Genomic DNA, 26,185 nt, shown 5'->3' with positions numbered 1-26,185 from the left:
GTAGGGTCTCCCATTGGTTTAGTCTACATTCCAATTCAATCAGGAAACACACAATACACAATGCTAATCACTTTGTTCATGAGGAGTGGCTCACAGTGCTTTTACTTGTCTAGGGCACTACGGCACTTGAAAAAGATTACCAGCAAAAGAGACTGTTATGGCAATCTGCACAGAAAATTTACCCCGCGCTAAAAACAGAGGTAAAACCCTTTGTCCTAAATTGTTTTTAAAGGGAAAAAAGTTCTCTGGAAAAGCGTAGGTAATTTACAATTGAAACTAGTTCTCTGGGAAAGCGTAGGAGATTTACAATTGAAGTACAAAAATTGCAAAGAGGGTTAATGAGGGTGGGTGGGGGACTCGGTGTCTCAGTGCCCCGGCCAGTTGAAGTGTGAGTCTATCAAAGACAAAGACAAAGAAACCAAAGCTGCAAAGAAAGGTCGGTAGTATAAATCTTTATTGGCAATACATATCGCAGTCAAAAGTATTAAAATAAAATAAACCTTAGCAAGAAGAACCCTGTGCAGACACCCCTACCCCAACCCCAACCCCTGGGGACGGACTTTTGTGCTTTCCCCTATGGTCCAAGCACAGTTCAAGATGTAAACTTCTTACAAAGGGAGGGATTTCCTTAAGTGCGCCCTCTATCAATACAAATGAGAGTAGCTCTTTTTGAAAACGAGGCGGGATATCCCTCTTGCCCACATGTACGTGAAACCATACACAATTTTTTGCGAGTTGTTGTTGTTAAATACCGATTTTGACAATCATGGTGGACAACGATGGAGACAGCATCATGCTTAACATGTTCACTGGTAGTGAAAGTAATAAGGCTAGGCAGTCGCAGCATAAAAAAAACAATAGGGTGAGTACTTGTAAGGATTACCCTACCTTGTGTATTCTGAGCATGCAATTATGCAGCAGTGACAACGTAGTAGTGTGGTCTACCACGGTTCTGGAGTGACCGTAGGTCTGCCAGTAGCTAAGGTACCGTTACCTTCCTTGGTTACTCTCGTATACGGCGAAGGAGAGTTTAGCCGTCCATGTACATTGCCAATGCAGGAAAAATATGTACAACTGGGTATCGCCCTGAAGAGCCTGTTGCTGTTGAATAACCCATTTGCACAGTTGCATAATTGCCAATTATTCTATGCATAGTACGCGGCGGCCGGTACGTATCACTCCACTCGCAACTGTGCCCATATGTTCCTTTACCGTTTGGGGCGGATTATAAATTATCATTGGGCCTTAGTTGGTGACCACTACCTATTTGACTTACGGATTGATATACGGCTGTGCCACATGTTGGGCAGGATGCTCTTACTATTTTCGAAACACTTGGCATCACTTCATGGCCAGAGGTCCATATATCTTTCTTTTATGAATTTGACTTTGCTGTCTGTACCGATGATATACTATCTGTTCTGTGGTGTTTTGTGTTTATAACTTTTTAGCTGCAAAATTGTAGCGCTACGGTGAGGCGGTCGGTGATTTTTGGTTTTTGCGACTTCGCTCACCAGTAGCGCTACAATGCCGATGGCCCTGCCCTGGGGAGTATAAAATAAGCGCATCCCTCTGGACTAGGCGTGTTGATGTGAAATGCTACATATTTACTGCATTTGGTCGTACCGATTTATTACCACTGAAGAGTAAACACTATACTACACCTAACCTTGTCGTTATGGGGTTTGGAATTTGTTCAAACACGTCGATCGCTTTCCGAAAACATTTCTGGGAGCAGCCATTACCAACTTCCGGTAATGGCGGCTCCTAAAAACACAGATGCCCCACGCTCAATGTTTATGGAATAATAGAGCTTTCCAAATATGGAAAACAGGGGACAGATTTTCTAGCATCTAAAAATTGTGCAAACACTGATAATATTAATGGCCACTAGTACATTAATATACATAATCTTCAACCACTGACTACACAGAGGGAGTTACGATTTGTGTCACAATATACTTGAAAATGTTATGTGGTGTGGGATAAAGATCGTATAATTAAATAACTTTCATGGGCCAGTTGACCAAAATGACACACTTTATTGAGACAAGAAAGAAATTTGAATGTGACAAGCATTCATGACCCATGATGTATTGTGTTGTGCAATGGATCTTTTGAAAATACGTGTCAAAATATGAGTGTTCGAATCATTGTCATAAAAAAAGCTAAAAGGAATTTTTCATTTGCCATTGTCTATCAAGAAATCATTCATCATTTCTATCCCCTTAAAATCATTCATTGATTATCAGAAGTGCTTGTTGAAAATTGGCGGGCTCAGCATTACATGATTTGTGCTTACTAATATTGTTGAACCGAATTCGTAAATTTACTAACAATTTTGATAGGCCAGGGAGAGCACAGACTATGCAGCCTGCAAAGTCATTGATGAGTTACCATTGAATTCTAAATCTCTAAATCCTATGGACTGCATGATGTTTGATATACAAGCCACGTAATAAATAAACAGAGAGAGAGAGAGAGAGAGAGAGAGAGAGAGAGAGAGAGAGAGAGAGAGAGAGAGAGAGAGAGAGAGAGAGAGAGAGAGAGAGAGAGAGAGAGAGAGAGAGTAACTATATAGAGTAAAATCTTCAGTGAATTTTGGCCTTGCAAGTGACTGCCATGCGTTCAATGTTATCATTGTGTAGGTAGCAGTGTTTAATACAGTTAATTTGCCTTCATCAACAGTGTTGCCACTGTCAAATCTAGACCGTGAGTATCAATGACTGACATGATTTTATTTGGTCAAGTCCATTCATAAATACCACACTGTGTTTCACTGTTTGTTATTGTATTTTGACCGTGATCATATTTTCTTGTTAAATTAGGACATTTCTTAACTCTTTTTGGCAGTTAAGTAACTTTTTGTACTGAATTTATAGTTTTCTCGAGTGAAAGAAAAATTATTGCGACAATGATGTGTAAATATCTATCTGACTTCAATGGCACACTGTTTTGTAGTGCAGAAGGTAGCTGTCATCAAATTTCATTGACCGCAAAACTTGAAACTTGCACAACTATAATTTGTGATAATAATAATTTATTCTTATGTCAACTGAATACAAATTATGGCGAAGGATACACTGCCATTATCATACAAAATTTCACGTGAGAAAAAGACTGAAAAATAGTTGCCATAGGTACTAATCAAGTTCAGCCTCATACTCAGAAATATTTTAATTTACAGTCAGTATATGAAATGGAGACTATTCCATGATATCACAAAAAAATACATTACACAATGAGAAATATCATGTATCGGTACATCCTGTTCTTTTTCCAGGCCAGGCTTATGGAAAAGAAAAGACAAAAGAAGATTGAAAGAAGTGAAGCAAGATTTGAAAGAAAGTACAGCCAACCTACTCATACACCTCAACAATCAGAACATGTACAAACAGAAACTGCATCTGCAAAAGTGAAAGTTCATGACACTGAAAAAGGAAAGGATGTGCCAAAGAGAAAAGAAAAACAGTCATCATCACGGAAACCATCTGCAACAAAAACAAACAAGACTTCCTCACTTTTCAGACACAATCCAGAAATTCCACAGGTCAAAAGGTAAGGCTTGTTTCACTGTTTTTTTTCGATAATTCAAAGTGTCAGACAGTTGTAAGTGGTCCATGGTACAATGATTTCAGATCATGTGATGATTGTTTTGAAGAACACCAGAGTGTGTTCATATCTCATGTATCCATGGTAATGCTAGTGGCTAACAAAGTTAGTCATGATGGTAATGATCAAAGAATATTTTGTTTTAGGTACGCCAATAATTCAAAATTCTTGCTTACTGTGTCACATGTTTTACCCTGCGTTCACCATTATAACAATGGTTTAACAACGTCGTATCCCAATGACTGTAATTCAGGGTGCAAATATATTAGTCTACACACAGATGTTGTAATAATGTATTTTTTAACAATCTAAACTCCTACACTCAATGGAAGCAAGCAAAGTTTTCAACAAAAAGAAGGTATGGTATGGTGGTAAACACATACATGTACTCATTGCAATTATTTCTCATAACTGTCTGAGCTAAATTTGTGTTTATTCTTTCCTCCAGTGATGACATCAAACAAACAGTAGAACCTGTGTTTTCATCTGACAACTTCTCAGACTTAAATCTGCATTCATTCATGGTAAGTTTTTGATATCTTACTCTGTTGTGTCTCTTGGATCTGAATAAATGTTTGTTAAAGAAATTGTTAAAGAAATTGTTAAGTAACGAAATATGTTTCTTAAACAATATTAAATGTGATCAATTGTTTGTTGTGCAGGTTTCAAATCTTGAAAACAATTTCAAAATATCCAAAATGACCAGTGTCCAGAAGCAGTCAATACCGTGTCTTCTTGAAGGAAGAGACGCACTCATCAAGTCGCAGACTGGAACCGGTGAGTTAGTGTAACTTTCATATACATTTACATATTCTGAATTTCCCACAGATAAACTACATCTTATGGATTTTGTTTTCACAAATGCAGGGTTTGAATCTAAATGACATTTGTGATGAAAGCAATGATGTCAGTAACAAACTAAGGTTTATATTCAACAAGAATTCAGTCTCTTTTCCGGTAGAAATTACAATGTTGTCATCCCATAATTGGTTAGTCATCATACAGCTGATTTCTGTCTGACCAAAGTTATACATATTAATGTCTTGTTTTTTGATAGTTTTCAATGTATAGGCAGTATATTTTTTTAAAATTTTTGTACATTTGTTCATTTTGTCAACTTTGTTACCTTTGTTTTCACATAAAAGCATTTGGCTTGTCAACATATGAAGCTGGTGTTTGCACATTGAAACCTACTGATGTAGAAAGTCTGCTGGGAAAAATAAAAGCATTTTTTTTAACATAGCTGGTGTATGTATCATTGAAATCTATCGATTAAGAAAGTTGGTCAGGAAAGGCAAAAGCGTCTTTAAGGGAGAGCTGCTCATAATTGACAAGTATAATTCTGTTCAACCATTAATCTTGCCTCGCTCTTGAAATTTGCTTTAATCAACAGATAGGTGTACCTTCTAGACTACGTCAAATAAGAAAGGTTTTACTACATATGTTGTTGTAAAGTCGTGGTCGTAAACGACTTTAAGTACAAACTGAAGTTCACTCCGGCAAAATACCGTTACTGTATGCATAGTATGTTCATAAAACAACAGTGTATTATGGCCATGATTTGGCATACAATGCTTAGGATTATCTAAACTTTTAGATACAATATTTTGAAATACCAAGTAAAACATCCTACGTTCAGCCATGCTCACTGCCCTGGTCAAAAAATGAAAATTACTGATAAACTCACACCAAGGATTCTTTTAGATTGGTGTATCCATTGCTCATTGGAACTGCTGACGCTCATTGCTTCACTTTGTGAGAGAAAGCTAGAAAAGAATTGCATGCCTCAACTGAAAATTTTTACTGCAGCAGGTTCAAAGGTCAAAAAGTGGCAATCAGTGGATGTTATGTCAATGAAGATATCCTGATGGACAGCATGTCAACATATTTCAAAAGTGACTTCCAATGTTGTTTGATATCAAGACTGACTGTTTTATCTATGAATTAATCCCTGACAGGTAAAACACTAGCTTACGCTGTGCCAATGGTGGAGTCATTACAGTTAACACAACCTAAAATACAGAGGATGGATGGACCCTATGCAATAGTCATACTCCCAACACGAGAGGTCAGAGGTCATTGTTTCTAATTGGGTGTTACTCCAGTCTTGACCTGTCGTATCCCTGTCTATTTGTCTATTTGTCTCTCTGTCTCCCTCTCTCATGACTTGACAATAATCGCAGACAAGTTTCCAGCTTATTATGAGTTTCATGTACAGTCTTGCCAAAGAGACGTTTATACTCCACAGAGAAATGAATTCTTAGCCCAGTCCATGATTGACACACACATCAATATCAACAGACTCTGACAACATCATGACATATATATTTGATGTCGTCTTGTATTGATGTAACATAACTGTTGTATATTTTTAATTTAAATGTAATGAATTAGATGTTTGATAACTTTATTCCATCAAAAGTGTGACTAAATTAGAATCAATTTCCATAATTTCCATTGCAGCTTGCCCTACAGAGCTATGAAGTAATACAAAAGTTGACCAAGGTGAATAAATTTCAAGTTTTCTTAATGTTACCATTTCAACTTCTTTTCTGTTTTAATTCTTAGCATCTAGCTTTTTCTGTTTTGGCTTGTTGTGAACTTTTTACTTTAAAAAGGGACAAATCATCAAAAAATCTCCTTGCACTGGCAATGGTAACTTGAAACTTCAATGAAATCGGTAAATACAATACTCTCAATATTTGTGAGTTATTTTACCGACTATCTCCATTTCCATTCCTTGTTTCATCTTTTCCACCTGTTGAAGAAAACCTAAACTTTAACCCAACATTTAGACAAATGAACTTCTATTGCTGCAAACTAATCTTGAACTACATGTCCATACTCCTCAAGCCTTTTGTGTGGATTGTACCGGGGTGTCTGATTGGAGGAGAGAAGAAGAAATCAGAAAAGACCAGGATACGGAAAGGAATCAATATCCTTGTAGCGACACCTGGTCGACTTGTAGATCATCTTGAAAATACAGAAACTTTGAAACTCAATAAAGTGAGATGGTTAGTGTTGGATGAAGCTGACAGGTAAGGGGGTACACTGTCTTATACATTTAGTGTTGTTGTTTACGTGCAAAAATTGTGATATTTTGATATTTTCATGGAAATTGAGAACAAAGCTGAGAAGCTACCAAAACATGTTGCCATATTCTGTGTTGAGTAAGTCAGGAGCTTAGGCGGAAAGCCTTAAATTAAGAATTGCCTCACAGCAGTTGTAGTCACAAAAAGATTTCACAGTGTAAGTTATGTCAGGTAATACGTCTGCCATGTAGCAATGCAAATTCAATTCTTTTTTTGTTTGTCTTTTGAAGACTTCTTGATTTAGGCATGGAGAAAGACATCACTGCCATATTGAATACACTGAATGAACAGACAGAGTTGAGACAGACTGTGCTATTGTCAGCAACACTCACAGAGGGTAAGTTGTGTAAATGATGATTTGGTGAGTGAAGTTTTCCTTGTAACTTGTGTTACAAACAAGAGATGATAACATTTTGAGTAACCAAAAGGATATTTCTATCAGATGAAGTGTCCATGTGACGTATTTCTTTTCCTACTGTGAGTTGCAGGTTCTGTCAGATTCCATTGCTGTTCTTGATTAACAAGTACGTCAGTGGCTCTGAGACATGCAATAAACAAGCCCACAAGCAGCCTGTGTGTGTGTTGAAAGAGTAGAAAGTAGTCATGTGGAGATGTCTTTTCATGATTTTTGAATCCTTCATGAGCCATTCTAACCGTTTATCTGTAATCTACTTGATGACAGGAGTGAAGAATCTAGCCGGCATTTCCATGAATGACCCTGTGAGTGTCAACATCACTCACTCACAACCAAACATCAGTGAGAGGAATACGGATAATAATATCAGCTCTGAGAGAAAGATGAAGACAACAGACAGAATCTCTAAGGATGATTTCTGTACTCCTGAAAAGCTAAAGCAACATTTTCTGATCGTTCCAAGTAAACTCAGACTTGTGACCTTGGCAGCTTTTATACTTTGGCAGTGCAAGGTTAGTTACCATGGTGACATATCAGCTAATCAGCTGATTTGCTGAAAGGATATATCTGTCCACCAATCAAAAAGTCGGACAATCAATCAAAAAATGAATCAACCATAAAAATGTGCAAATGCTTCATCATCTAATGCATCTATCAAAGCCACAGTACCGGGTAACCGTAACTTTTGGCAATTTTCAGTGCATTTGTTCTATGTGTCAACTACAATTTAACAGTCTACTTCCTACAGAAATACCCAGTAGTTGGTTTGTCAATGCAGTGTGTCAATGTTTAACATTGCATTGTTATTGTTGATGATTGAACTCAAGTCTAGACCTGACTTTAATCATCAACACAGAATGTAGGACACATGTGACTGAATACTGGGTATTTCAACACACTATCAGAAGTACCGGTAGACTAAGAAACAGTTGCAGACACATGTAACAAAAACCTAAAAGATATTATCTAAAGTTACTGTTACTTAGCCTTGAACATAGACAGAGCCATTTTTCATTAATTTTTTAATCTTATTTCAGCTTATTCTTACAATAATTGTGAAGACCAAGAAAAGTTTTCTTTTGTGTAACAGTTTCTTAACATTGGAAAACTATGAAGTGTTGATTGGCTGAGCCATCATTGTCTATTCTGTTTGTTTGTTTGTTTGTACAAAAGTATGCAGGTCACTCCAAGATGTTGGTGTTTCTGTCAAGTCGTGATTCAGTGGAGTTCCATCACACAATTTTTCAAAACATCCTCAATTCTGAAGATGACGATGATGATGATGATGATGATGAGGATATTGATTTCTTCCAGCTCCATGGTAACATGTCACAAGATGTAAGTGCAGATAAGGAATACTTCATAGATCAGATGAATTAGATAACAAAATTGATTGTTTGCGGAATTTAGAAATGAAATAAATGTAGTAATTGGTCATTTTTATGACCACTGTATGACCTTACATCCTGGTATTTTTTATGGTTTATTGTAATGAGAAAAAGTGAATTGTTGTTTGAAAAAGTATTACCATGGCAATGCAGTAGAGAACTCAGTGAATAGAGATGTGTTTCATAAAAGTGATGGATTGCTACCAGTAGATATGCTTCAGTTGAGGGTGTATGGTCATTTAGGTCAGGAACATTGTCATTTGAATCAATAAGTCACTGTTTTCATATCCAAGGTAGGTAGAGGAATGATACACCAAAGATGCATATTCATTAGCATATGGTGTCAATCAGACAGATAGATACATATATTTTGCCAGCCAAATACATCATTATCTCTGTTTGAAAGTGAAAGACTTAAACTTTGCTCAAACTTTCGTCAATGAAACTTTCAATCATTCTCTCAACAAATTGAGAAAAGAAATCATCGGTCACTTTGCAAAGGTTGGTACAAGAGAAGCAAATTACTCAACATTTACTGATATTTGAAATTCAAAATGGCCACCATCTCTGTGTTGACTATATGGAGAAAAATTAAATTTTCAATTTTTGAAAAAACTAAGATGGTGAAAATTGTCCATACTCTAAGAGCTTTAAAATGAGCCACCGCAAGTGGTAGATCAGAAAAGAATTGTAAAAAATTGGGTCTGAGTATCTGTCCACCGAGACGCATTCTACCTTAAGTCAGAAATATTCAGTCATTTTGGTCAGTGGCTTTCTCACTTGCTTTATTGTCATTTTAAATCAAAGTCATCAACATTTTGAAATTGTTACAAATTAAACAGATTATCTCACTTCTTTTATCAGGAAAGGACAAGAGTTTATCACAGTTTTGTGGAATGTACATCAGGTGTATTGCTCTGTACGGTAAGTCAACTGTGCTTGTCAAGTATAAACCTTGTACTCATTTAGTGTTTCATCTAAGCTGTACGATTGCATGGTTTGGTAAGTCGTGCAGTACTAGTCAAACATTTAAGGGAGTGATCATGTCTTTCAAGTCAACATGGTCTTGAGAAAGTATACTGACATGCAGTGTTCCCGCTGAGGCTTATTTGCGCGCTAATTGCGCAGTGTCTCCGACTGCTCTCGCAGTGAAATTTCACGTTTTGTGCAACTTTAGTCTCAGTCATTTCAATCGGTATTAGTTTTGGAAACGATAACTCAGGGCGAAATGTGCGATCTCAGCGTAGATTTTACTTCCGCGTTTCAAGTTTAGCGCCCGTTGGCTGCGCAGTTGCCACCAACGTTCATTTTACGTTGTGACGTACCCCAATAAATTAGCATATACATGTACAGACCCAGCTGTGAGGCAATCAGGCGTATCTCAAGTTGCGCACCCTCTCGAAACCTCAAAGGGAACACTGCAGTGACATGATATATTGGAAACCTTGTACTGGTTTAGTGTTTCATCTAAGCTGTAGGATTGCATGGTTGAATGGGTTTTAGTGCATTTCTCAGAACATTAATAGCTGTCAGAGAGATCAACTTTGCATTTTGTACAGCTACTTCAGTGTTTATCCTTTGCCAGAAAATTAAATAATGTACACAAGAGTTTGCATGAAGTATATTAAAGACCACAACTATAAAATTGACCGTAAGAAGAACACTATGTTTAGTCCCTTACCTATGTTCTGTTCACACATGAAATCACGTCTCTCTTCTGGACAGAACACTGTTTCTAAATCCCCTTTTAAACACCCTCCTATATTATTATGCATTTGATTTTGCTAAGGATGTTGCTGCCAGAGGTTTGGACCTCCCTGGAGTAAAGTGGATTGTCCAGTACAACACTCCTGGTACACCAGCAGAGTACATTCACAGAGTAGGGAGGACAGCCAGGATAGGCAAAGAGGGGCAGGCGCTTCTTTTCCTCACACCTTCAGAAGTAGACTATGTGAAGACATTGAACTCACATCGGCTCAGGTTCAAATTCATTTTTCACCTTCCAGCAAAGATGATAGTGTTTCTGCTTTCTCTGTTTCCAGAGAGTTTTCAAAAAAGCTTTAGTGTAGTGATGTTTCTGAATCCATATAATTAAAATACGGAGTGTAACTTTTGTGATAGGTGAAACTTTAGTAGTTGCAGGAGATGGTAGAATTTGTTGTAACAATTCTGGTACTGGTAGCTTTTCACAGAGACAGGAAAACATGACATAGCAAAGAAATATTGGCTTTTAAGTGAATTGTTTGACATGGAAGGTGATCACGCTAGTTTGTACATTTCAGGAAGAGCTTTCATGACAACAGAACAAAGTTTTGTGAAATTTACAGATTTATTTACATACGATTGATATTTCACAATTTTACATTTTCCAGTCACATATTTTTATCGTTTTACATTTTTTATTTTCAGTTTGAATGAAATGGATGTGCAAAAGATTCTTAAGACCCTTCTGCTGTACTCAAATGATGACAGAAATCAACGCAGAAAACAACAAATGACACCGCAAAGTATCGAGGAATCTGCCACAGCCCTTCAGGCCAAGTTTGAACACTTTGTCAACGATGATAGACGGCATGCTGAACTGGCTAGAAAAGGTAGATCCTGAAATTTGAATCTGTTTTAAGGTAGAATGTGCCTTGGAGACAGAAATTCGGGCTTTCAAATTTTATTAATTCTCTTCTGACCTACCACTTGTGAGGCCTCATTTTAAAGCTCTTGATGAAAGAAAAGTTTTCACGGTCTCAGTTTTTCCAAAAATCGGAAATCTTATTTTGCTCCATAGAGTTAACATAGGGATGGCGGCCATTTTGAATTTCAAATATCAGGAAATCTTAGGTAATTTGTTTCTCTAGTACCAAAGTTTGCAAGGTGACCCCTGATTTTATTCTTGATTTGGTAAGAAATGGTTGAAAGTTTCATTGAAGAAAGTGTGAGCAAAAGTTTACGGCTTTCACTTTCGAGGCACATTCTACCTCAATAAAATTTTTTACAAGTCTTGCTGGTGTATTACATCCGCAGACTGAGGGATGGTACAACGACCACACGTATACCTTACAAATTCATGTGGTCCCAGGTAAAAAGGCCTCTGTGTTTAATATGCCTATAGTTACATTGTACCAGATATTACACTTCTTCAAAAGCATTCTTGCTTGCCGCATGATTTGATAAAGTATACAAGAGAGAAGACGTCACTGTCTATTATTGCTATTAAATGCACAACTGCCATTCACAGCTTTCCAACCCATGAAGGAGAGACTTTTGTAAAAATTCCACTTTAAGTGTGCACAGTACAATGCATTTACTTTTTTAGGGTACTTAAAGCTGTTATACTAACAAAAATCCCATCAAAAAGTTTCCATGAACTAATTCATTCATCTCTGTGTACCTTTTTCAGCCTATCTGTCATTCATCAGAGCCTATGCTACCTACCCTTCCACATTTAAACACATTTTCCACATCAAACTGCTGCACCTCGGCCATGTTGCCAAGAGCTTTGCACTCAGGGAGACACCCATGGCAGTTGGGCACATCTCAAGCAAGATGTTCAAACGAGAACAGAGTCGTAGGGAGAGTAGGAAAAGGTGAGTGTAGCGCCCTCACTCTGTCAGTTACATTTCATTTCCTTTATCTTTTGTTTCCTTGTCATGCTGTCAAGTCTGTCAATAAAAATTCTGATAAATATCAGAAGTTATGCTGACATAGATTAATAATTGTGATAATGAAAGTGGTAATGAAAGAAGAAATTCAATAATTTTTTCATAGACAAGATAATTATAGTTCTATTATCCGTATGTTTTGATGTATTCTATCATTGTTCTTCCTCTTGAATGATAAAGTGTATTGTTCTATGCCCAAAGTCACGTCGAAATGTCAAGTTTTCAGCTTGTCAACACATGTATATATTGTATCTGTCTGTAATGTGTGATGTTATGGTCCAAAACTGAATTCTAGTCCGGACGAGAATTCAATTGTCAACATAACATTACATGTACATGTCGAACACAATTTGTACAACAGTTTATATTTCAACGTACCTAAAGGGGAAGTTCACCAAGGCTGACTTTTGCATATGTGCTAGCTTTGGGGTCAGTTATTCAAGAAAAGCCATTTTCGCCATTTATAACTTGCATGAGTTTTTACATAAATGGACAAAAATAGTGGCGGAAGTTACAGTGTAGTACTTCATCAACTTAATGGATTTTGAATCATGGGAGAAGTACCAAGCTTGGTGACTACATCACGTGATATAAAGGCCAGCACCATTTCCAAATGGGTATGGCATTGTCCACTCACTCATGTTCATGCCTGGCTGTGCGATTTGTATAACGATTGTTTGTACTGAGCATCCGTTTCATACTTTGAGAGAAATAAGCACAACTGGTGCTGTGCCTTTGAGCAAAGCATTTTATTTCTTACTTCTTCTCTCATACGTTAGACTTCTTGGTACCTCAACCTGTAATTTGACTTCTGCCTGTTGGAATGATGAATGAATGAATGAATAAATAAATAAATTAACAAAATTTGAAGAGAAGCAGATGGATGCATGCAATTGATACATGTACTTTTCCAAATTTACACGGAAAGTTTTTAAAAAATCTTTTTTGGGGAAGATATCTCATACTTTTGAGGAACACTTTCATGCATATTTGGTCAAAATTATTTTGAGTTTTTGATTCATGATCATCGTTTTTACTTGATCACAGAAGATCACAGAAAAAATGTGGAAACATAAATAATTTTTGCAGAAATAGTGTTATTTTAAATGTGGACATTGCATTGGAGCCTTCTTTTTTGTTCCATTTCTAAATACCAAATACCAACATGGTCAAAAATTGTCTTTGGCATTTTCCGCACGATACTTCATCTATTCCGGAGTTCCAAGAAAGTTGAGCAGTGAGTTCATATGCCCAAGCCCTGACATGATTGGCGCCATCTAGAGTTCTACACTAGTGCACAGTCAATTGTAGAGGGCGCTGTTTGGTGACATCAGCTGCCTCTGTTCTGCCTGACACCAGTATGTCCCCTTGTAATGATGCTCAAAGTTGAACAGGTCTGTCAGGAAATTTGATTAAGGGCACTTGTGACATAAACTTGCCAAAAAACCCATCAAGTACACTTATAGAAGTGATTTACATACCTTGAATTGAACAAAATGTGGTACATTCTGATATCCAGGTTGTGCAACACATTTGGCTATCAGGGCGATAAGCTTATGTATTTATACATTTCTCCGGAAATTTTAATATACCATTAAAGGCATGTATAGAGAAAACAATAATCATCAAAAAATTCTACAAAGACACTGAGATACAGACACACAAATACACACTAACACAAATTCCTTACTCTCTGGTTCATGTTGAATATATCGACACTGAATGCCATCAAAGACTTCTTAGCTCATGTCATGTCCAAGGCAAATACATACTAAAATATTTATGACATGAAATTACAGTTGTAATAACATTGCCAGAAGGCTTGACACTGCTTTATTACTTGAACCTTTTGACGTCTTGGAAAATGAAATTGAATCCTAAAAGTTAGGGTCCCCCAGGGAGGTCTAGAGGACTTAGTCATTCTAGCAACTTTCAAAATAATCTGTACATGTATAGGTCAGTTTTCTCAGCAAACCATCTGAGAAGTAAGGACGACAAATATTCCATCACAATCAGAGAATTGTCACATGATATCAATAGTAATATGGTTCAAGAAAACTGAATGCAATCACAAAGTCTGTGCCATTTATCACAGTTTACATTCATTGTATATCCCTTCATTCGTTTCAAGAAAAATTTTACAATGATTTACTAAGTATTGCCTTTTTTGTTTATGTCTTTACGGTAGCTAAATACCTTTAATGTAGACCTTTTCAGATTTTTATTTTTTTCTCAGTTATTTGAAGAGTATTACCAAGAATTGTAAATGCACATATTTCAACCAGAAATCCTGCAGTGTGTTCGCTAAGGGAGGAAAAACCGATCTTTGGAAGGTTCAGCAAAACGCTTGTCACGTGACTATTATGCAAATAATGACTGTGTACTGTGCACGGTCGAATTTCCCAACATCAGGGCTTTCAGAAAATATATACTTTATTGGGGTTTGGGACTTCTATAACTGAGAAAAAAATAAAAATCTGAAATTGTCTATAAGGTATGTCGCTACCGTAAAGGAGATGTATGGATTTTGTTAATGACTGCTGCTTCTCTGGTATGATATTGGACCAAAATGTGAAAAAATTGTAGATTTCAACACTTGAATGAGACTATAAAAACTCAAAAAATGAGATGTATTGGTAAATTTGAATGAGAAGTGTTAAATAACTACAGTTATTCCACAGAGAGCGGCAATGAAATGAAATGATGATATGCACCTGAAATGAAAATTGCCATTCCGTTGACATTTTCAAGTGATAAAAATGACAAGTCAATCGATATACATGGCAATTCAGATGTACTTTTTTAACTAGCAAATCTAAAAACTTAAGCATTCAATTTTTTTCATTATGAATTTATCCACTGACCTAACTAGCTCTGTCAAAACAAAATGGAGTTATGCATGAATTGTGGTGATTGAAAGTAAATTAATCCAAATGATGCCGCGGTAGGCCAATGACTCTGATATCTTTTCCCTTAGTCGGTAGGCAGCATCCAAATTAGCATATTTATCACAATATATGAAAGAGCTTCACCAAGTATGAATCTTGACAGTCCTTGATGAGCTCTGAGCAGTTTACTTCACTTTGTTAATTTCATAGACGCTCTTAATCATATTGTCATGAAAGGAAGTCATTTGGATTAATTTGCGCTGCAAAAATCCTGAGCTTTTGTCATTATCAGTTCGATTATGAGGTTGCCGAGTTCTCCAGTCCCTCTAGAATTGAAGGCATTGTGACGGGAGTACAGACATGGCACTTTTTGTCCTGAGATTATTTCAGACAGAATTTTTCTAGATGTTGAGAACACTGTTTACTGTAGGGCTTTGGTAGTGTTGCATTGTTTAAGAAAATGGAGGACAGTAACCATGGAGATTAACAATACTTCTTTGTGCTCGTTGCTGTTTCCTTTCAAAATTCTGATCAATAGCTTCAACAACAGCAATTGGACTTTTGTTTATAACTTTCCTAAGTTTTGCATTCAACGGTGATTTCTTTCCGTGCTATCAAATTTATTGATCCTTTGGTTCTTTCTCATAAGATTGTTGTAAGCGATTTTCTTGTCTGTCTATTGTGAGGTATTTTGTTTCATACTTTTCATGTTTTAAATGTAAACATAAGTGTGCATAATATTGCTAAAAGATGTTTTGACCCCCCCCAGAGAAATTTGCTGTGTGAGGTATTTATCACGATTAATAATATAGAGTGATAGCATTTGAGTTACAGCTATGATTTAGTATCTGACTTATAATGACCTTGTGATAAAGGAAAAGTTATTATGATTAAAAAAATCAACGTACATTCATATTGGATTTGTGGAAAAAGGTAGCTACAAAAAAAATATTATAATCGAGTGAAAGGGATACTTTTGGTGTGTTTTCTCAGGGTTTCTTGAAATCTTGGAAAGTGTTGTCTGCTTGCAATAGAATCTTCAATTAGAATGATGTTAATATAAAAGTGAAAGTTTGAAAAGTCAGAGTGGCAGATGAATAAAGTCTAAATAGAAAATGCTGTCACTTGGGATCTTTTTAAGTCTTTGTTTTTATTTCATTTGCTGTACCTAAAAGAAAATGGCAAAATCTGTCAAATATTTACTTTAAATGGTAAAAAGAAGTTGAAAAACAGAGGCTTGCTTGGTGGAAATACATTTTTATTTCATCATTTATAGTCAGGCTATGTGTAAAAGTTTCATGAAAAATCACAAGGTAGAGCTAGAATATATCTAAGTATAAGTTGAATATGTGGAGCAATGGACAAGATACAGTGTTAGATAATTTGTTGTTGTCAATTCATCATTTGCATATCAGACCACATAATTATAATAGTATACATATTACATCGGTCTAAAAATCATCATTGCAAGGATAAGTATGCCTCTGCTTTGTTGTCTATTTTGCAGTTGTCATGGAAACTGCACAAAGACTGGAATCAGCCCCTCTCTGAGCAAATTATCTTTATTTGTGTGTGTGTGTGTGTGTGTGTACATCCTCTTTGTAACAGACTGAAGTGTATTAACAAGATGAAATAACTGAAAAGGGTATCATGTGTTGATGGGTAAATTAAAACGACTTAAATATTAGTTATTTGTAGGGATTGATTTAATAAGATTCACAATAGGAAATTATCATTATTGGGGAAACCAAGAGAAGCGGAAAATATGGAAAATGACATGTGAGTTACAGCATCAATGCAAGAGATAAAGATATTTATTAAATTTAATAAGGTACAAATAACAGTATTTGAGATGCAAGGAATTAAGTGTGTGAGAGGGATTAGTGGTGAATTGATCCAAGCCATTCATAAATCACTTCAAATTAAATTTTGAAAATTGCAATGATGAGAGAGGGAAATAGGTCTGACCTTTGACCTCTCACCTCTGAAAGTAAATTAGCAGTGTGTGTCAAATTTGACAAGTGTAATTTGATTAGAAGTGTGTGCTACACAGTGGACTGTGTTCTCTAGTGTGATCGGTTAGCTTTTTAAGTTTAACGCGCATGTTTTAGAGTGAGTCAGTTTTATTGGTTTTTGTGTTGTAAGGTCTTGATGTCACACATTAGATGGTGTTGGCCCTGACAGAGTGGCCTACAGGTAAGGGGTTTAGATTGCTTATGAAAGAATCGTAAGTCTCAGGAGTCTGGAGTTGATATCTGGAAATTATGTTTCTGTTTGTAGGTGGTGCATTGTTATGATTTCTGCTTTAGTGTTTGACTATTTGTGTGTTTCTATGAGTATGATATGCACAGAGACATACAAACACAGTCAGACAGATGGACAGACAGACGGACAGACAGACATATCCACACACACACACACACACACACACACACACACACACACACACACACATATATATATATATATATATATATATATAATATATATATATATATATATATATATATATATATAATATATATATATATATATATATATATATATAGATAGATGTCCTCGTGGGAAATTACAGTGCTGGACACGGAAAGTAGAGCATTATAGATAATAACACAAATTATAACACATTACAATAATAATTTTTATATTATCATTACTTTGTACTTGAAGTAATTTGTGTTATATTCTGTTAACTCAACAAATTGAAGATCATGAAAATTGTGGGAATGTTTCAAAATCTGTGTGCGTAAGTTTGTTTTGCTCAAAAAATTTTTTCAGAGTTTTTTCACTCATAAAAGTATAAGTACGAGGGGGTATGGCTATTGGTTAGCTGGTGACAGCAATTAACAGCAGGGTAAAGTGCTTAAAAAACTGTGTCTTGGATTTTTTAAACTCTGCTTTGATTTTGCACAATTAGCCTTGAAAGTGATAAGTGATGGATTGTGAATAAATTAACGGCTTTTTATCACGTTATCATGATATCTTTTGTTTTCGCAATATTATCGTTATTTTTAAATTCTGTTTTGTAGAAATAGTAAACTTACCACCTGTGCAAAGATCAGACTAATCCGTCAATGTGGTACCAAGTTACACTCTCCAGAAGTTGCGATACATTGCCAAAAACGGAACTGAGTAAATCACAGAAATGTGTATGCGACCCCTTGGAGTTGCACAAAGTCAATTAAAAATCAGGTTCGCTCACATTTTGGAGGAAAATTCCTAACCCATAGTAAAGATCAAGACTCTTTGTAGAATCACTCTTGTCAAATATTCGTTACGTGTACTTTTTACTTTTCATTTATGCTTCTTTTTATTTTATTATGACACTTTTTTAGATATTTTTAACATTTTGTCTTCACCGTTACATTTTATAGGCATTTAAGGAACCACATGCCAACCTCTTACCAAATAAATGGAGACCAATGTACAAAAGCAGTGCATCGTCTACATGCCATTTTACTTCCCAGATTTCGAATTAATTGGCATTAATTTAATAAACTCGTCTGGGTGCACCCCATTTGCAAAGCGTTGAACAGTAGTTTTATAGTTTCTTTAAAGTGGAGTCAACTGTCGCCGCCAGAAAACGAGCGATAAAATAACAATTAATCAAAAACGAAAGTGGCGCCAAGTATTGCAGCCCGGGCAGAAAAGGAGCGATGAAATAACAATAATAAAAACATGAAATGGAAAATATCCGTAAAATAACTTTTAGAGTCCCGTCAAATCTCCATCGAGATTAAAAAGTAAAGTCAATGACAATACCATGGATTTCTCCCCAACACAGAATAATAACAACAAGAACGAAAAACACACCTGTAGTCATGATCCGGGAATATTTTGCTAATGACGGGAGACCTCGTATCTTTTGACGCTCCATAATAATATTCGGACTTGTTTCTTTTCATCATTGAATTCCCCCTCAGCCTCTGATTCATAAATAACCCTCTTTAATGGTCAAATTGTTGGTTACTTGTACTTTTTACTTTTCATTTATGCTTCTTTCAATATTATTATGACACTATTTTTATATTTTTTTTGACATTTTGTCTTCATCGTTACATTTTATAGGCATTGAAGGAACCACATGCCAACCTCTTACCAAATAAATGGAGACCAATGTACAAAAGCAGTGCATCGTCTACATGCCATTTTACTTCCCAGATTTCGAATTAATTGGCATTAATTTAATAAACTCATCTGGGTGCACCCCATTTGCAAAGCGTTGAACAGTAGTTTTATAGTTTCTTTAAAGTGGAGTCAACTGTCGCCGCCAGAAAACGAGCGATAAAATAACAACTTATAATAAAGAACGAAAGTGGAGTCAACCATTGCCGCCTTGAAAACAAGCGATAAAAGAGCAATAATCAGAAACGAAAGTGGCGCCAACTATTGCAGCCCGGCCAGGAAAGTAGCGATAAAAAAAACAATAATAAAAAACGAAATGGAAAATATCCGTAAAATTATTTTTAGAGTCCGTCAAATCTCCGTCGGGATTAAAAAAAGTATAGTGGATGACAATACCGTGGAGTAGTCCCCAACATAGGATAATAACGGCAGTTTGAAATGGCCCCGTACTTTATTCAGTTCATTTACGGAAGCAATTGTCGCAGACGACTTACTTGATACTGTTGGGATTTCGGTGATTTTTCCGCGACAATTTCGCGGGCACAAAGTCGTGTGTTTCTTCATTTTCTGCCCGAGTTCATTAATTGAAAAGTAATCACCAAACAAGCGAATGAGTGCACGCGTATGACATCTGATCGCATACTCTCTACATTCCCCGCTTTACTTCCAATTCGGTTATTGTCTGGCGAAATTAACACAAAATGTTAGAAATTATGCCCCCATTTGTGCGCCGACCGCATCTGGGCCCTGCTCGGCCCACAGCTCACGTGTTGTCCATTTCCAAAAACAATACGTGCGACCTCGGCGGGGTTTTTTACCCCCGCGCGCCCGCGCGTCGAACGAAGTGGCGGGAAATGAATTAGCAGATGATGGTATCGACACGGTGACCCAAAAGTGATGCGACGGACCATTGAAATAATTTGATACACTTTCAGACTATTTAGGTTCAGTCATATGAATCGGACGAACAGCTCTAACTGAACGTAGACGAATCCTACTGAAACAAGATTTTACCGACTTTTCCTATAAAAATGATCTGTTTTGAATTTCCCATTAGCTGTAAAACAGTTCTTGTGAATTGACCCGTTGAATTGCAGAATTCACATCAGTGAAAAAGTCTTACTATTTCTGTATGGTTACCCTTTCTCACTGCGTATTTTCGCCGTTTTCTGTATACTATTACTAGTAGTACGACCCAGCTTGCCACTGAATAATGATCATGGCTTTACCATGTGCCCCGCGGCAAATTTCATCCATTCGTTCACGCTACGTGAAATTTAATTTTACTATTTTTCAGGAATTCCCCCCGTCCCTTAAGTGGCGATTATCGCTCGAAAAGAGAATGCACCTTAATAAGGCTTAATTAACGCAAATTAGCGAAACGACTTCACGAGACAATGCAACCAGCGAAACGGAAGTATGTTATAGATCATTGAAAGCCATTTTATGAAGCTTTTGTTACTTATTAACATCAAAATCAACAACAGTTTTAACGAGCACAATTAAAGTATTCCATTTCATTTCAGTTATTTCATTGTTTCAATAATTCGTCTCTAATTGGGTACGATTTCAACAGACGGCGCCTAACAAGTCGGAGAAGGGAGGAAATTCAAGTTTCGAATAAAGACAAAGTTGGAAAAATATTGAACAGCTGCAATAAGCTTGAACTCCACCTTCACGCCACGTTTTAAGTCATGATGGTTTCATAACCATACGCGGGACGTCTATATATACCATCATATATCCCAATATTTCTTCAAACGTTTTCTTGTCAGAGTAAAAGTCCCGTTTCAAAAATACTTCTGGTAAAGTGACATCAGCAACGTCGGTTTATCTCAGGCCTAGAAATAATGTCACATTCATTAATTGAAGTATTTTATTAGTATAATTAGTTCTTATTCGGTGGATATGAATCTCGACTGAGCAAATCTCCCACTTCGGTTGGATTTTTACTATATATATAATACCGAAGTATTTGAACCGACAAACTACTTGTTTTTCGATTTACGATTTCCGCAGAAAAAGAATGAAAATTTAAGTATCTAAAATTACGTGTGAAACGATTTGCTGATTCAAATGAGACAGGACATCGTTATGGTTGCATTAACTTAATAAAAACGTTGAATTATAAGACAATTGAAGACAGCTACTTAACAAGTTAATTGAATGGAAAGTTAATTACCTTGTTGGCGCGTTTCAGCTTAACTTGACGTCACGCGAAATTAGTGTAAGAGCCTTGTTATTGTGAATAAGACGACCGAAACAAAGTCATTAGTGACGTCAAAATTTACGTAGTCACAAACGGATTATTTTTAATTTCGTGTTTACTTTTTTATTAGCTGACTAAAACGCCAAGAAGTGATCTACAAAGTGAATGATTTAGGGTTAGGGATTTTACTTGTTAAGAACCTCGATGGAACAAAAGTTTTAGTTTTTTCGGACGCAGTTCAATGACGATGCAATCTGGTAATTAGACATTTCTATCGATGTTCACAATGGGTTGCCGAAAAAGAAATGAAATTACAGCGAAAAATTACATCTCATATACAGAGTCAAAGTTTTTAAGGTTTGATTTCGTGCCTGGCACTCAGCCCTTCGCAAACAAAACAGCTGTACATCCGTTGATCTCATTATTTTATAATGAGCGGGACAAGGGCGACAACTCTAGGAACCGTTATTTAAAAGCAATCAATCAACTTGATACTAGTCGCCATTGACAGTGACAAAAATTAATTCAATAAAAGAAACTAAATTCCAACTGAGCTAGAGTGAAGTGACGTTACTAGAGCATGAATTGGAAGTCCTTCTCCTCGAGATGAAACCAGTTATAGAAGGTGTCTGTGAAAAGACGACCTTCAATCTGTAATCACATACAGCCTGAAGTGATGTCCCTTTCGCCTACAACGAGCCCAGAACGTACTCACGAATACGCGAAATGTCGGTTTACGCGATGAAATGTACAGGGAATCGCCAGATAAAAGGCGCTATGCACAGTGATCTGATTTCACTTCACGTCAAAGTCTTGTCAAAACGTACCATTAGACCATTAGCTGTAAATCTGTACCCTATTGATAGTCAATTATTACCTAATTTATTTTGTAGCTGTAAAAACAGGAATCCATAATAACGAGCTGTAGGCTGGTGTTTTGGATTCGATAATCCGCTCTATCACAAACACGGCGAACGACTCCGTTTCTGTGAATCCTGTTTTTCCCCTCAGAGAACAGTAAAATTAGCTAAATTTGGTAGGCCCATAAATTACCTGGATAAAACCCCCCGAGATAGCCCGAAGATAGTGATAAAAAGACAGTTGTAAGACAGCAGTAATAGGGATGTAATAAGTCACCCGGGATTTGGCTTTATTTTAGCATTGGATGGCACCTGAGGATACAATGTGATTGGAAATCGGACTGCTTTTCAGGGGCTCTCCTTAGATCGTTCACATTTGACTGAGTTGATGCGAAAATGACTGCAATGTCCATTACAGCAAATGCTAAGCAGTGAAATTAACAACGGGCACATTTATCTTTAAATGGTACGGCAACGGAACATTACTTTGACGGCCTGCTTGCTTTCCGCATTACATTTGACAGAAAACATCACGGATCGTGTGGATTTTTTTGCCATTTTTCTGCGTAATTTCCGGGGGAAAATAAAATAGTTTTTCATTTTTAGGGAGGATTTAGCAAAATGCGACCGCCTGCAAATTTGCAAAATTTTGAAAGCCGCCGATCCAAGGTCGCAGACTACGGATGAAAGATACATGATTGGCGGGAATTTGGTAATCCTAGTTTTGAGCGCGCAAATGCATGAAGTCAGTGAATTTGAAGGGAAGATTTATGAAAGTTTAAGGCATTCAGGAAACGAGCCTTCAGAGCGCATAGCAAATGGAAACTGCCCCCAATCTGTGAAATAACTTACACAGAGGAAATACACGTCGTCTCAACTCAGCCGGAATAACTCCCCTTTCTGAGTCCAGCCAATTGCGAAGAGGAATCCGCCGAGTTTCTTCAGATAATTGCCTGCCATGTGCTGGTCCATTTCCAGCCATTTTCCTGTTAGCCCCCGCCTGATACCTAATCGATGAGTCTGCAATCATTCTAGAACGACTGAGAAATCACTGAAGCAAATCTAAAGCGCACGCAGCAGAAATATTGCCCCAACATCAGTGATTAGTTCGCCAAATGGAGAAATCGCCTCCAGCTATTATTCAATCGAAAAAACAAGGCCGTACCGTAATGCGCTGCATGCCGGGGCTTAGTCACCGGCTCACACCGACTCATCGTGTATTGAATCGCGTCGTCGCAGTATAAGCTCTCTGAAGTTGCCTAGCCCTCCACTCACAAAACGTCGTTGTTGCTAATCGCATTATACTCCGTAACAAGACTTTAATGGCTAAACCAATTGGCTTGAATAGTCATTTAATAAATGCAATAAAGTGGGTGATTTTGAACCAAAAGCTGATTAAATTACGTCAATTGTACAAAGATGTACACATCCTAATTTTTGTTGAGCATGTCACTTAAAAGGGAATATATAAACAGCTTTTCTGGCCGTGCGTGCAGGTATGTGACCCGCTGTGTTTTTCCTTCGTCAAAGACTAAGTCTGGGATGACATCGAAACTCGCTGTGAATGATTTGAAATAGTTGGTTTTACATTCTTGTTCTGCGTGTTTCCAAATTAATTGGAAACGGAGAAGGCACTGTCGATTTTCTAAACAGTGTTTACACTATTGACTAGCAGCTTTGATTCATTTAGCGCCCGATACTGAGTTTCATGATCTTATAATTATCACAGGGGAAGAACTTGACATTGTCAATATAGAGCTGGCGAGCCCGCATTTTTTATTCATCGATTAATAAATTCCTTTTTCTCCCAAGTTGTATTTATTTCTATGAGGATTTAAGAGTTTTGCGTATCATATAATTCGACCTGAATTGTAGTTTCTCTGACTTTTATTATTTCTTTCTGGCTTGCAGACAAGGCTCAACACCTCTGAAGAAATTTGGAGTAAAAAGAGCTAAGATTTCAACGATGTCAGAGTTTTCAAGTGGTTTGGATTCTAAGCAGTTAGTATTGAATAAATTCGCCACCAAGACAGCTCGGACAAAGATGGTGAAGAAACGGAAATAACGCGGATTGGCTATTAATAAAATGTTTCGTTTGATTGTTAAGGTTGGTACTCTATTTGCAAGGAAATTGTGAGAGAAAGTGAATGTTTCTGCGTCAGATTTCTCTGCCTTGTGCGTTTTCACACTGGTGACGATAACTTCTCACTTGAGAAAATGATTCAGCGGCCACAGCACCGTATTGTTCGTTGCCGTCTCTGAGTCGACTGCCGTGAAGAATTGCAACTTCCTAGCCCCGCGGCGGATAGATAAATTTTATCGAAATGCCTTGATTTTACTCAAAACGTCGCTTTGAACATCGGAATCCCAGCGTCTCGGAGGTGCGTTTCGTCTTTTTTCCCCCTTAACATGGGTGGAAAACGACGGTTGTTCCGGCAGCTCTTACTCAAGTTCGTGTTTTATCGTCATGTTTTAATCCTTTGATCATCCAACTCCGCCATGATGTGCTTAGACAAGCCTGCTGTATGTACTAGCGACGAAAAACGCTAAAATGCACCAAGTCGAGCATGGATAATTGATAAACAACTACCTACCAAGTGAAATACAAAGGGTCAGGTCAGAGGTCGGGGGTCACAGGATCTACTGATGTGCGATTTCCATCGTTGGCTGAGAGAGGAAAAGGCAGCTGTATTATGTTTGACGTACCAGCGCAAAGGAGGAAATTTACCAACCGTGTTCGTTTCGTCAGTTTGCAGAAGACAAGAAATCTTTACCGTACGAAATGGAACCAATGTTAACTTATTGGGGCAAGTTAGCAACAAGGAAAATTTATGACAGTTGTCGGAGAGAAACAATTATTTTAATAACCTTTACACAATATCTACACTTATAGCAAATTATTTATGCCATGTTAAGGGAGACAGTCGTCGTAACTGCGCGTGTGCGACTTTCTTGTTCGCAAACCGTGTATTTCATGCATGATATCTCGATGCATCAGGTCGACATAGCTGCAACATTTAATTTTTATTTTTTGTTAACATGTTTTAACTTTCATCAATCGCCAACGTACCCTAGATACAGTGTTTACATCGGTCGTAGGGGTCTTTGGCAACCTATGAGCAGAGTTCCGACGACTGCCTCCCTTTAAGATAAAACGAAAGTAGATTAATTGCCATGGTCACATTTGTAGGTCTATCCAGTGAAACTTTACTTTCGAGATTTTTTTCTTCATGACCCATGACCTGTAAGTTTATTATTTTCAAGTTTTACTTTCTATGATTAGTTTGTGTAAATGTACACACTGAGGGGTGTGTATACAAGTATGTGTAAGTTTTAACAAGATAATTATCAACGGGTGCCCCACTCAAATACGGCAAACTCTATAGATATGTCAAAATGTGGTGAATATGGTGCATATACGCATAAGGCCACATAAAAAATGGGTATTTCTGATATCATGCCTCCGAAAATTAGTGTAGGTCGGCGGAGGAATTTTTTTATTTTTATTTTTGTTAGCTGAGACCGATAAAATTCTGTAAAATTTAGAGAATCGAATCGTTTCGAAAAAATGTCTAGTTTCGGTGGGTTTTTCTAGGGTAAGTCAGGTTACCCGAAAAACGCATTTTTTTGTTTGGCCTAAAAACAACATGGTATCATACGTTGGAGCAAACGGCACTGAAAATCCACCACTGTGACATGGTATTGTCGTTGTTTTTGCAATATGTCTACTTTAAAGATGGTTGGAAATTTAAAGTAAGGGGAAAATTATTAATTGTCCTTACCCATGCAGTAAAAAAGACAACAGTAAGACAGTATGCATTGCTTAATGTTCGGAATTGAACAAATATATCTGAAAATTACAGGATAAGTTGAGTGCAACAATTTATAAAGACTCAGCTCGTGGGTATGTAATAAAGTTTTATTATCCATGTTTAACGAA

General features: G+C 36.9%; 1 protein-coding gene across 1 annotated transcript; it reads left to right on the top strand.

The window, feature by feature from the left end:
• The first annotated feature begins 686 nt into the window (after positions 1-686).
• On the top strand, positions 687-26,185 carry LOC139152651 (ATP-dependent DNA helicase DDX31-like). The gene is made up of 15 exons (XM_070725914.1): positions 687-862; positions 3,284-3,558; positions 4,061-4,136; positions 4,275-4,389; positions 5,571-5,680; positions 6,076-6,117; positions 6,466-6,650; positions 6,935-7,041; positions 7,387-7,631; positions 8,293-8,457; positions 9,372-9,431; positions 10,297-10,487; positions 10,917-11,101; positions 11,902-12,088; positions 24,157-26,185. The coding sequence occupies exons 1-15, from the start codon at positions 767-769 to the stop codon at positions 24,308-24,310; spliced, it is 2,193 nt and encodes a 730-aa protein (XP_070582015.1). The 5' UTR covers positions 687-766; the 3' UTR covers positions 24,311-26,185.

This window comes from Ptychodera flava, chromosome 16 (genome assembly GCF_041260155.1).
Source record: "Ptychodera flava strain L36383 chromosome 16, AS_Pfla_20210202, whole genome shotgun sequence".
Taxonomy (NCBI): Eukaryota; Metazoa; Hemichordata; class Enteropneusta; family Ptychoderidae; genus Ptychodera; species Ptychodera flava.
The sequence above is the reverse complement of the archived record's forward strand: the minus strand, read 5'-3'. Positions and strand labels throughout refer to the sequence as shown.